Source organism: Cyphomyrmex costatus, unplaced genomic scaffold, assembly GCF_001594065.2.
Source record: "Cyphomyrmex costatus isolate MS0001 unplaced genomic scaffold, Ccosl1.0 scaffold273, whole genome shotgun sequence".
NCBI classification, from domain to species: Eukaryota; Metazoa; Arthropoda; class Insecta; order Hymenoptera; family Formicidae; genus Cyphomyrmex; species Cyphomyrmex costatus.
The window spans coordinates 1,233,745-1,246,498 of NW_017276833.1; the positions used below are offsets into that span (position 1 = coordinate 1,233,745).

The following is a 12,754-nucleotide window of genomic DNA, read 5'->3' on the forward strand; positions in this document are numbered from 1 at the left end:
TCCATCATGCCTAGATCCTTTATTATTTTCTTACGACAAGATTGTGATCGAGCCGCTGAAGAGCGGCTATTTCATATTCCAACGAGTTTCCACCTCTTCACGATTATTTCCTCAATTTAGGATTCCGCACGTGCTGACAAAATGACGCATTTACTTGCGCACTTTTGAACTTGGGGGAAGACCCTTTCTCACTGTCTTAGATGTTCTTTATAACAATTTATATGTAACTCTTGTTCGTTCCCTCGCTCACGTATTCCGCGCACATAATATCGTTTGTAAGGAATACAGGAAGATGTATGAGATACTGATATCATCGTAATTACTCATTTGTTCGGTATGCCGCTACATCTTATGATAATGGCATATTGTCACGTGACTCTTTAAGGCAAAGGAAGAGGAAAAGGAAAAGCCCTGTGTTCCTCGCTCTAATAACGATCGTTCAGAAGACGCAAAAGCAGCTGCATGACTGCATCGATTGCGATCAGATCGGATCTTGTGTACGGTTCCTCTGGATTAGCATTCGATGTTTAATTCATAAGTCGCACTTTCAGATGTTTGACGTAGGCGTATCCGCGAAATCCGATGCTCTGCATGAAATAGTAATAATTTTGCATACGTAACGCGCCGCCCGGCACGTGCTTGCATGTTGCGTGCGTTCAATCATGAAGTGCACCGCACCGCGGGTGAATATCGTAGCATGCGTTTTTCCTCGAGATTACGAAAAGGAATCGCGTGACCTACATTATAATATGCACAGGCCGATTTGCGTCTGATATGTTCGATCTTCGCGTCCGGTTCTTCCGCGCTGGCGCCGAACTTTATTGGGAGTTGCTCTACATTCGAGTATCATGTCAAGGACGCCTCTTGAGATACTGAAGACAGTAGTGAATTATCTTATCGGTAAACTTGACATACTTTCCATGAAACTGCTTGCATGAACCAAAAGCAAGTTGCCCTTTGACCCTTTGAGTTCTTTTCCTTGATATGTTTCTTCAAAGATTTTTCTAGGTAAAACGCTTCCTATCTTAATGATAGAATCTGAACGTTACTTTTGTATGTTTTATATTATATTTAAATTATATTTACCTACTTGACGACAAAGATTTAAATACAAAGAAAATTTTACTAATTAAATTTATATGAATTTTTTTGAAAAAGAAATGATAATTATAGTAATTGAAATATATGAATCCACGGAGAAATTTTTATATTAAGTTTTAATACAATTTTTACTTACATTTTACTATGTCTTGGTTTTCGGGTGGACTCTCACAACAATATTCCGACATAACTTTTACTATGGTAATACTAATATGCTGTTTTTTTTCTTCCAACTTGTAATCTGGCTTAGGGAAAGATAATTTATCTTGCGCAATTAGCATCAATTCACATTGGTGCAAATTAGCGCCTGTAATAGATATAGCATTTTTCCGTTCGTTATTCGTCATTTTGCATGAAGTCTTTCTCAACCTCGTTCAAATTGCACGCAACTTCTTACAGGAAATCGACTACAAGAGACATTGCAATAAATTCTTTAATCACGTAATAGATCGTACGTTGCATTAAAAAACTGGGCTATATATAAACAAATAACTTGATTTGCCTTGAGGGAAATTTTTGGTAATTGATAGGCCTATGTATCGTACGAATATGAATCGTAAATTGCAGATGACAAGGTCGATTATCTTCGCAACTGTATATAATTGTTCTTACATTTGACGAATTCCTTCATGAAAGGGTAATTTTTTTAATTATGGGAGCCATAGAATAACGGCTCGATTCGCTTTACCGATTCCTATTATCGTAATAGTCAGTTTCCGATCTACCGACTATTAATAGTGTTTGGCAGAGAAAGTCTGTCTATTTACAGATGTTTGCAACAGAGACGAGCGATTTTTTAATAGCTCATTTCTCGAAATTTAGAGTTTTATAAAAATTGTAGAATTATAAAATTATATATACCATACATACTTTTTTTAATATACAATATATACATATATTGATATATATTTATATGTACATATGGTATTTAAAAATACTTTTATACAAGATTAATGTTGCACATGATAAACGCGGGAAATGTATGCAACGATAAAGTTATTTAAGAAACTCACTTTTATACGACGGTTTCAACTAATTTGTGGATAGAGGAAATAAGTTTTTAATACTTTTTTAGAGGATGCGATCAAATTGCTCTTTGTGTGAAAGCTTTTGCATCTCTCCCGCTTTATTCCCATGAATGTTTTAGCAAGAAATTCCAGAGATGCTTTCTCGAAAAAGCTTTACGGTTTTTGTCTTTTTTATTTCTTTTCTTCTTTTTCAAGAATTCATCTCGAGTCTGCCAGATCTAATTTGGAATTCAAGTCAAATTTACCAATTGCTGTAATAATAACATATAATTTATATCGTGATCTGGCAAATCTCGGATATAAAATAAACACAAATGTCGCTTGGATAAAACATACGCAATTAGAAGAAATCAGTTAAGCCATATTTATTATTTGTGATTCAAGAAAAGAAAATGCTCGTTGAAAATGAGTCGATGAATGAATGGACACACCCAAAACCATCTGTGGATATGCGTTGTGGATACGTCATTCTTGTTAGGATTTACGGATATGCCACAGTAAATCGTCTAAATATTTTGGCTACTACTGCAGGCTTCATCAAAACTGTTCTGTGCAGTCGACCGCGTCAATTTCGTTCCGCTCAACATTCGCTGAAAATCGTCGATCACTGTCAAGCTTATCTAATCTCACGTGTCCGTTGGATTTCTTCAAATGTCAAATTACGGCAGCAAAAATAATCGCGAGTCTCTTCGCCGACCCAGCCTCTCCATAAAGATGCAGCGTAGCTTGAAGAAAATGAGAAAAAGCATCCAAAAAATTACCGGTAACGATTTGATTGTTGTAAACTAGAACTTTCTCTTAGTCTAGTTTTCATAATGCTAGAAATCGCCAATTAATTAGGCATATCGCTTGATTAAATTAAATAATAAAGACGCAATGTGTACGATTAAGTAATTGAATGGAACCATATAATGATTTTTATTAGTAATAACATGATTTTATGATAGCTGTTAATTAAATACTCAATTTAATTAGATGACTCTGATAATAATTATAATTTACTTCAAATTTTGAAGTATAAGAAGAGAAAGAGGATATAAAAAGTTAAAGTAAATCATTCGCAATTTTTCAGTGATAATAATTTAGTAATTTATATTATAAAAATATAGAAAGAATCTCGTAAAGTGCACCTAATTAATTTAATTTTATTATAGTTTATATTCAAAAAGTATGATATATCATATAATTGTGTGTGCGAAGAGCTGATAGTTACAGAAGAACTTTAAATTTCTAAGATTAATCCGAGCGAATAAAAATCAGGATGTAAATATATATATATATATATATATATATAAATATATATATATATATATATATATACACGATAATCTGTATATATTATTGTATGTAACTCGATCATATTTTCGTAGAAAGCATCCAGGAAGATGATAAGCATTCATTGTACGTGTTCCCCGAGCAACTATCCGCGCTGACTTGTCGTACCGGGTTTTCTAAGGATGAAATTCGTAAACTGTATCGCGCCTTCAAGCAGCTATGCCCCAGGGGATGCGCAACTTCCGGCGACCTGAAACCCGCGTACGCCAAACTGTTTCCACTTGGCGATTCAGCCAGATATGCACAGCTCGTGTTCAACAACATCGATAGGGATGGCGATGGCATCGTCAATTTCAATGATCTTCTCGGAGCCATGACGTCGATCATCAACGGCAACGTGGACCAGAAGCTTTCCTGGATATTTAAGTGAAAGCTCATCTCATCCTCAATGATTAGAAGAATTAATAATTAATTTGAAAAATAGATTTTTTAGAATTGATAATTTTATTAATCTTGAATGTAGCCAAAGCAACACGTGAAATAATCTTTTCGAACTTGTTGCTTTTCAGGTTCTATGATCTGAACGGCGACGGTTGTATCACAAGACAGGAAATGCTGACTATAGTATCCGCGATTTACGAGATGGTGCAAAATGCGCAGGCTATCCAGTCCATGGTTAACCAACAGGTGGACAAGTTCTTCGAGAAGATGGACGCGAATAAAGATGGTATAGTCTCCAGAGAAGAATTTATGAAGGGCTGCAAAAATGTACGGGATTCTACTGTATGTGTGTAAGAATAATATTGTTCATATTTAATACTAGAAGAATCCTGTTTAATGATGAAAAATGCCTTATTAGGCTTTTCTATAACAAAGGATTTATAAATTTTATTAATATAAAATTCATTCGACATCGATGAAAAGTTTGTTAAAAGTGATATTTATATATTTTGCTCTTACATCTTCTAGTGTTAAAACTCGAAATACAATGCAATCCACATTTAATAGTAAGATCTATTTTAATATAACAGGAAATATAAATACATATGTATCAAAAAATTTCATAAATTCTATTTTTTTACAGGATGCTATTATATACAATCAGTTATTTTTGTTTAATAATATCTGGTGACGGAATGAACATGATTTTAAGAGATTAATGAATAACATATATATAAAGTTATTAAATATTTACAAAAGATCTATCCTTTGTCCTCTTTCACTCTCTCTCTCTCTCTCTCTCTCTCTCTCTCTCTCTACTCTCTCTCTCTCTCTCTCTCTCTTGAAGAGTATATAATATAGATACATATATATCACATTATTTCTTTTTTTCCCGTCTCATAAGAATTTGCATTTGTATTATATAAACAGTTTGCTATCTCATCTTAAACTTTATACGTCTTATACATATACCTTAAAACTTTATACATGCTTAGAGTAGCCTTTTTTGTAGAATATAAAATACACAGGCGAGGAAAAAGGCAAATGCCAATGCGAGCAGCGCTTTATCAGTGACTTCTCGTCTACCATATTTCCCTAATAGTTTTCCTGATTGTACTATAGCTTGTTGCTGATGCTCCAATTCGTCCTTAGTATTGCCGACCTTGTCTGAAGACGTTACTGGAACAATAACACAAAAAAATTTGTTAAAAATATAATTTATAGTTATCTCTATTATCTGTTTATCCTCTAGCGTTAAAATTCAGCGCAATGCAATCTATTTTAATAATAATAATCAATTAAAAAATGTTTATGTTCCGAGAGATTTCATAGATTACATTCTTTACAGGATGCTATTATGTACAATCAGTTATTCTTACTTAACAATGATGACAAATGAAAATGACTTTAAGAGAGATTAATGTAAATAACATATACATAAAATATTTATAAAAGCCCACCCTCTATATCCTCTTTTTCATTCTTAAAGGGTACATATAATATTAATCCATAGAATAACATGTTATTAGCTCGCCATCGAGTAATGAGACAAGATACATACACAAAGTATCTAGTGTATCAGCGCTTCTTTGAGATGTTTCAGCGAGATGTCTGGAAATACTAAGCAACTTGTCTGTCAGTTGGCTAGACACGTTCGTCAAGCTTTGTTTGTCGTGCCGCCTACGGAGAGCGTTTTGTCGTTCCTCCGGCATAGAGAACAGATTCTCTCTTGCCAATTTATCAATGACACATGCACTGACAACGTTGGCCTTGCGGAAGGCAGCCAAGGAAGTGTTCAGCTGTTCCTTGTAACCATCCACAGCAGATAGTAATTCGACCCTCTTCGTTTTATCCGTCTCGGTTTCGGCGACGGATGCCAGATGCTCTATGGAGAATTTCAAAACTGCTATCTTGGCTCTGCCCTCTGCATTGAGCTCGTCCAGCATCTCCAACGGTCCACTGCATTCCTGTATATCCTTCACAGTAAACAACAGATAATTCATTAAATGCAGAGCATTAATTAGGTCTATTGTAATTGAATTCGTGACATATTTCTCGCCACTGTCATTATAGCTTTGCTATGTCAATATTAAAATTTAGGTTATATTTTGTGTATCACGACAATATATATATATATTTACTTGTACTAAAGCATTCACTTGAAGTTGATATTTGACAATGTCTTGACGTATTAATTCCACCGCGCAATTGTCGGGATCCATTGACAATACGAGTTGCTTTGTTTCTATGTTATTTTTTATTTAAACGGCGTACATACGTGCGATGTAAGCGAAGACTCCTATCAGCTGATACAGACAGATGAGTTGTCAATGGACACGTGTGTTATATACTGATCAATATGCATTCGTAATTCCATGAATTTTTATGACCAGAAATTTCATTTTGCATGAGAGAATAGCATATTTAAAAAATATATATAAATAAATATATTTATTAAATTATGAGCTGTTTATTTTACAAATATTATTAAAAAATTAAGATGAAAATAAAATAATCAGAAGAAAATCAATAATTAATAATATATCTTCATTATTATAATTTATATAGTAAAATTACTATGATAAATCATAATAATGAAAATATATTATTAATTATTGATTTTTTTCTGATTATTTTATTTTTATGTTCACTTTTTTTAACATTTTCATTTAATTGTTCTCAAAGATAACTATGAAATGTAAAGATAATACATGTGTATTTATATCATTATTTCTAATTATGTGAAATAAGGAGAGCTCGTGATATTTTTTCATAGGATATATGTACAAGATAGTAATTTATTATATAGATATGATACAATTGTGCTATATTTTTATCTATAAAACTAACTATAATTAAACAATCCGTTTTCACCGCATTTGGACTCCTGCAACTTTTGACAAATTGCAAGGAACTTTGGATTTCTTTCTGTTCGTAGAACATACAGAAGATCATTGTTGCAAATGAAAATTTGCATTATTATAGATTCCTAGGATAATACAGCTTTACAAATTTAATGATGTGAGTTAGATGTACCCTATAACGGGTGGCACTACGATTTACACAACCATTTCAGATAAAAATGAGTTCATAGTGCAAGGTTCTACGATCTCTTATATTACACAAGTTTTAGCGCAGGCTGCTTATTACTGCAGCGGTGAACTCCGTTGTCGAGCTTTGCCCACCCAGATCTTTCGTCAGCACCTTCCCATCGTTCAATACGCGATTCAACGCCTCCCGGATCTGCTCGCCATAGCGTTTCAAATTCGCATGATTCAAAAGCTTTACCGCACACAACAACATCGCCGTTGGATTCGCGACGTTCTTGCCAACCGCTTCGGAATACGTATGCCTTGCACCCTGTTGAAGAATACGAGACTATATTAATAACTTGTGCTTTAAAATTATGATGTAGATCGTAGATTAAGTTTTAGAATTTCTTTTTAATTTTAATTGCACTTGGGATATGATTCTTATTTTGTACAAATAAAACCAGATACATTACTGGTTCAAAGACGACACACTCAGCGCTGTAACTGGCACCTGCGACGACTCCAGCACCACCGACCAAACCGGACGCGAGATTATCCACAATATTTCCGTACAAGTTTGGCATTACCATGACATCGAACTGATGTGGATTGGAAACCATCTGCATGGTACAGTTATCGACGATCATTGTCTCGAACGTAATCCTGTTTCATTAGAAAACAGGAATATAAAGTAAAAGCTAAAAAGAGAGCCCAGCTTATATGAGCCAACGTGATTAACGATGCGTGAATTATTGTGTATAAGTAATATCAAATACATTTTGCAATAATTTCATATAATAATAAATATTTCCAAGCGGCAATTAACAGATTGACAAGGAAGTTATTGGAATACCTGGGGTACATCTTGGCAATTTCTTGGCACGATTTGAGGAAAAGCCCATCACCGAGCTTCATTATGTTAGCTTTGTGAACACATGTGACTTTCTTGCGGTTATTCTTTACGGCATAGTCAAAGGCGAACTTCGCGATCCTTTGGCTTTTCGTAGCAGTCACGATCTTTAAGCACTCGACCACCCCTTTGACAGATTCGTGCTCCAACGCGGAATACTCTCCCTCCGTTTGTTCTCTGATAATAACGCAGTCCACATTTTGATGACGCGACCTGATTCCCGGCAAAGATTTCACATGCACCACATTTGAATACAAGTCCAAGCTCTTACGTAATTTCATGTTCAAGGTCTGCAACTCTCCCGTCATCGAGTGATCCGGAGTTGCTAGAATCCCCTGTTATGTGAAGCAATATTCAGTTACATCGAGTTGCAAAATTACTGCTACCTTATACAGCCACATACTTCTAAAACAAAATTGCTTTCTTAAATAGAAAAAGTTTTATGTTTGATATATGTGTTTTAACTATACAGATGTTCAATAGTATTATTATAACTGTTACAAGAAAGCATTATGTATGTCATGTTATTTGTCTTATTTTAGAAAATATGTAATATTAGACCTTTAGACAAACTCGATTTCTAGCAATGCTGTTGGAGACTTGATCCAGAGGAGCACTCAGGGTTGGATTTACTTCGGATAAGAAGTAAGGCTCGAACTCAACCGGGACATCCGCAGCTTTGAAAACATTTTGAACTGCAACCACGAGTTCTGGTCCAACACCGTCCCCCGGTATCAAGGTACATTTTAACTTTCCTTCTTGTTCAACTGACTGGAAAAAAGTATACATGTCACATATATATCTAATTATTATCAATTGGAGAATAGTATCTAATGTTTTACCGATTCTTGCTGTCGTATTGTCCCTATATGCAGAGCCCTAACTGTGGTCTTTTGAGTTGCCTGCGAACACAAAGCATAAGAATTATATTTTATTAAGTATAATAAAATTCATAATTCACTTTACAATAATCTTTGTAAATGTGATATACTACACATTTAACGTACTTTAAATACACATATTATTGAAATATGAATGTAATTAGTTATACAGAGAATTCAAAGTAGTACTTATTTGGTCTCGAATATAATTCTTTTTTTTCTTTTTTTTTTTCAGAAATAGAATTGTCCAAATTTTTAGAATCCCCTGACAGGATTAATCCTTTTAGTTAATCAATATTGTAATCCTATTCTGTTCGTCGTGCTTCATGAATAATAGGTTCCTAATTCTTGCGTAACAATTTATTGCTTCTCTCGCGACGAATAACTAAGATTACCTTGATTAAATAATGCGATAGACAAGCGATTTGCGAATGCAGAGGCGTTCGTCTCGTTCAACGTGTACCGATTCGCGCGGCTGAGCGGACTCGAGAAATACGTTCGCGCGATCGCGTCGAGGAACGAGTTCGCGTTTTCGGGCACGCGACGGCGCGGCGTCTCGGATAAAAATACCGCGATGTAAAGACTAAACACGCGACGATCTCTCGCGATCATCCACTCCGTCACGCCGACGGAGCGGCTGCGTTTTTCATCTCAGTCGTCGCGAGGCAAAGCTTATGTGTGTTTCTTCTGCGTTTCGCAGGTGCATGACATTCTGGACACATTAACGCAGCGACGTAGGAACGTGCCGATAATTACCTGGGCGAGCGCCTTGCAAATATTTCTCGCGAGCAAAGCCATCTTTCACAGCCGAGCGCCGACTGTTCTCGTGCCATGGACTTACCTCCATGGTTCGTGCTCGTCTCGCTCGCGCTCGCGCTCGCAGGGATGTAATCGTATTCAGGGTCTGCCTTTTAATTTGAATGAGGATGCGAATGCCTCCACCTGCGTGGAAACCTTTGAGAGATAATCTTCATGGTCTACTTTGTCGTGGGAAGAAATAATTAAAACACGCTGGTTACAGTAAAATCTTCACGAATTCAATAAAAATAAAATTAATCAGGCCATGATGTGCCATGATATATCAGAAGAAGATTTAATTGTTCGAAATACTTGAACGTCTCAGAAGCTAAATTTTTATATGAAATAACAGATCGAGGGAAATTATAAATTAATATACTCTGGTATTAATAAAAATTGTTAGGAAAATTAGAAAATAGTAATATAGTAAAATTTAATACATAAAACGCATTTTTGTTTATATATATATATATATATATATATAAAATTATAATTTATAAAAGAGTCGATTGTTTTGGCTCCAAAAAAAGCCTCAATTTATTATTTAGTTTCATTTATTGTCTAACTTATTTAGACTGATTAAATTATCTACTAGAAGGGGGAAATTCAAATTTCTGACAGCATCCGTCCCTGTAGATCAGTCACGTGGACAGTGTTAGCGACTTGCACTTTTTCTGCACTCTAATCATTTCAAGCTGCTTCAACAATTGAAATATGCAGTCATCTCGTTTTAGGCGCGGAAGGTGAATGTATAAGGTTTTTACTTTTTATGGCAATCTTTTGTATTTTGCATCTTCCTTTTCATAATGTTTTTTTGAATGCAGAAAATGCGATATGGTGCTGCGTGAGAAACAGATTTCCAAATGAAGAGGTATCGTGAGGACCTTGTAAGAATGACAGGAAGACAACTTATTGTTAGACAAACATGAGTCGAAGACACGAGAACATTGTTAAGACAATACGAGGATGTCATGAGGACGACTCGGTGAATAATCGTGGCAAAGGACAATAAGCAGTTATATAGCTATTTATAGCTATTTTTAATTATAAAAGTTTGTAGCTACAAGATTAATAGCTATTTAATTTATTCATGAATTTATTCGAAAATTTTTTCGATAAAGGTAAAGAATACCCCGCTCCTCTCCAATTTTAATAAAAATATACTCAATCGATGCGTTTTTGCATGAAACGAAAGAATCTGGCAGAAAAAAGTGTCGCTCCGTACTACGAACCGAGATATTTAACGTTAAAGTTGACGACTATTCAGGTTAGGAAATCTGTCTTTCCGACTACATGTAGTACAGTAGTGATGGGAAATTCTTTTCCGATTCTCAAAAAATCGATTATTTTAGACTCAAAATAATCGATTATTATCTGATTTTTTGAAATTTCGATTCTTACTGAATCGATTCTTTTTTTTTAGAGAATCGGTTTCTTTTTGGCTAATCGCAGTCGAATATGAGAATAATTTATTGTGATTGGTTGATGAGGGCTTTTCTCTCGCTAAGAAGAAGATCACGTGATTAGTTTGATGCTCATATCGAGCATTGAGCGTCAGCTATGAGTGCATGAAAATACAGCCTAATTGATTGTTGGGAAATAGAAAAGAGTATCCCAAATACCGATATGAGGATTAATAGCGATGATATAACGGAAAATTCAAAACAAAATGATATTGTAATGGAGAGTGTTTCGTCACCTCTTGAACAATCTGACAAAAACGAGACAAAACAATGGATTGAAACAGTAATCAAACAGTATTTTGAATCTGGTGATGGCAAAAAACACGCGAAATTGATACAGAAGCACAGGAAAGTGCTTAAGAAGATTAAAGAGATAATTGAATCTGTATCTGAAAGTGATAGTAGCAATATTTCGGACAAGGATGAAACGAAAAAGTCTCACGACCGATGATAATGAATACCACGGATGATGAATTGACAAATAATACAATTTTTAAGTCTAAACGCATTTTACGACCTAGAAAACCACGCGTGGTTGCGGTCGAGAAGGTGGACTTAAAGATACTGCAGCCATAATTACTATTAACAAATTTAATGATTAATGTATTTTAAGCTATCTGACAAGTACAGTCCTCTTTTGTCCGAGACCTATATTCGTTTCTCGAATCAGATTGTTTTTCGGATTTGTGGGTAATTGATAATATTTACTCTAAAAGAAAAAAATTAATTTTTTAAGGAAAATTTTCCTCCTTTTAACGTATACGATTCAATAGGATTCATAAAGACCTGAAGAAGTCAAGAGATGCCTTGCAAAAGCTATACAAAATTGTGAAGCTCGAAATATCTCATATTAAGAAAAAAAAAAAACGAGTGGCAATAAATAGCTCGGATAATGAAAAATATAAACGGATTTTACGACAACGAAGACCACGAAGAAATTACAAAGAAATTACCATAAATTCTGATGAATTTACGGATTAAATCATTAAGTTATCTTATAAGGACGGTACAAACGGAATTTGAATGTATGACAATTATTCATACATGTATATACGATACGACTCCTTTTATCTCCTTATGTGGAGCATAGGACGTCTATAGGCCTCTTCTTCCTCTTTTGTCCGAGGCCTATATTCGTTTCTCGAATCAGATTGTTTTTTCGGATTTGTGGGTGATTGATCCACAGAATCCTACCTCAGTCAGATATTAGAGACAAATATCTATAACTGATATGTATACTGATGTATAGGACCTACAGTTTAACGCCGAATCCGAACGGCGCTGATGATCATAGATCTTTTGATCACCAGGTGGAGCCATTTTTTGGCTCATTAAACGCGAAAAATCGCGTTTGGGCGCACGTGGGATTGAACTCGGGTCTACATATCGCGAGTCAATCGCACCGAGCGGTGAGCCACTCGACGCCACTATCATACATGTATATAGATAGGATATATACAATTTTAGTGTCATCGATTCTTGAGTTTTGCATTAAGAACAATTAAGTACGCATTAATCTAAAAACTAGTATACATAATGCCTGTTTCCACCAATGCAGATTAACTTTAATCTCGGTTTAACTTACTGTTCATCTTTTTCTAATTTTTAGAATTAGAAAAAGATGAAGAGCAAATTAAACCGAGATTAAAATTAATCTATTGGTGGAAATGGGCATAAGTAGAATTTCAACTAAAATCCCTGTTTTTTTCTGATCTGTACGTGATAGAACTCATTTGTGATGATAAAATGTTAACAAGTGATAGAAGTATGTCTTAAAATATTTTAATTTTAAGTGTACTATTTTCTCCTGTGCTTTTTTCATTTC

General features: G+C 34.7%; 3 protein-coding genes across 4 annotated transcripts; 1 reads left to right on the forward strand and 2 right to left on the reverse strand.

Annotated features, from left to right (window-relative positions):
* Positions 1-2,521: 2,521 nt before the first annotated feature.
* Positions 2,522-4,536, forward strand: LOC108774741 (neurocalcin homolog). The gene is made up of 4 exons (XM_018540918.1): positions 2,522-2,759; positions 3,500-3,830; positions 3,974-4,187; positions 4,489-4,536. Exons 1-4 carry the CDS (start codon positions 2,522-2,524, stop codon positions 4,534-4,536), a joined length of 831 nt encoding a protein of 276 aa, XP_018396420.1.
* Positions 4,091-5,811, reverse strand: Sec20 (vesicle transport protein Sec20). 2 transcript variants are annotated; one of them, XM_018540920.1, is made up of 3 exons: positions 5,407-5,811; positions 4,818-5,024; positions 4,091-4,162 (listed from the first exon to the last, which is right to left on the reverse strand). In XM_018540920.1, exons 1-2 carry the CDS (start codon positions 5,789-5,791, stop codon positions 4,837-4,839), a joined length of 573 nt encoding a protein of 190 aa, XP_018396422.1. In that variant the 5' UTR covers positions 5,792-5,811; the 3' UTR covers positions 4,091-4,162; positions 4,818-4,836. The 2 variants fall into 2 exon arrangements, with proteins under 2 accessions (XP_018396422.1, XP_018396421.1); XM_018540919.1 differs by lacking the exon at positions 4,091-4,162 and having other exon boundaries at positions 4,722-5,024.
* An 860-nt stretch (positions 5,812-6,671) lies between these two features.
* On the reverse strand, positions 6,672-9,499 carry Idh3b (isocitrate dehydrogenase [NAD] subunit beta, mitochondrial). The gene is made up of 6 exons (XM_018540901.1): positions 9,425-9,499; positions 8,630-8,689; positions 8,349-8,558; positions 7,731-8,122; positions 7,351-7,540; positions 6,672-7,205 (listed from the first exon to the last, which is right to left on the reverse strand). Exons 1-6 carry the CDS (start codon positions 9,464-9,466, stop codon positions 6,975-6,977), a joined length of 1,125 nt encoding a protein of 374 aa, XP_018396403.1. The 5' UTR covers positions 9,467-9,499; the 3' UTR covers positions 6,672-6,974.
* Positions 9,500-12,754: the final 3,255 nt, after the last annotated feature.

Bases quoted from the DNA above. Each gene is read 5' to 3' on its own strand.
- LOC108774741 (XM_018540918.1), top strand. From the start codon at position 2,522: ATGCTCGTTGAAAATGAGTCGATGAATGAATGGACACACCCAAAACCA. The intron at 2,760-3,499 runs GTGTCCGTTGGA...ATATTTTCGTAG, and splicing joins TCAAGCTTATCTAATCTCAC to AAAGCATCCAGGAAGATGAT. The intron at 3,831-3,973 runs GTGAAAGCTCAT...GTTGCTTTTCAG, and splicing joins AAGCTTTCCTGGATATTTAA to GTTCTATGATCTGAACGGCG.
- Sec20 (XM_018540920.1), bottom strand. From the start codon at position 5,791: ATGCTGGACGAGCTCAATGCAGAGGGCAGAGCCAAGATAGCAGTTTTG. The intron at 5,025-5,406 runs GTATGTATCTTG...TTATTGTTCCAG, and splicing joins TGATACACTAGATACTTTGT to TAACGTCTTCAGACAAGGTC.
- Idh3b (XM_018540901.1), bottom strand. From the start codon at position 9,466: ATGGCTTTGCTCGCGAGAAATATTTGCAAGGCGCTCGCCCAG. The intron at 8,690-9,424 runs GTAATTATCGGC...TTGTGTTCGCAG, and splicing joins TTTGCAAGGCGCTCGCCCAG to GCAACTCAAAAGACCACAGT. The intron at 8,559-8,629 runs GTAAAACATTAG...ACTTTTTTCCAG, and splicing joins CAATACGACAGCAAGAATCG to TCAGTTGAACAAGAAGGAAA.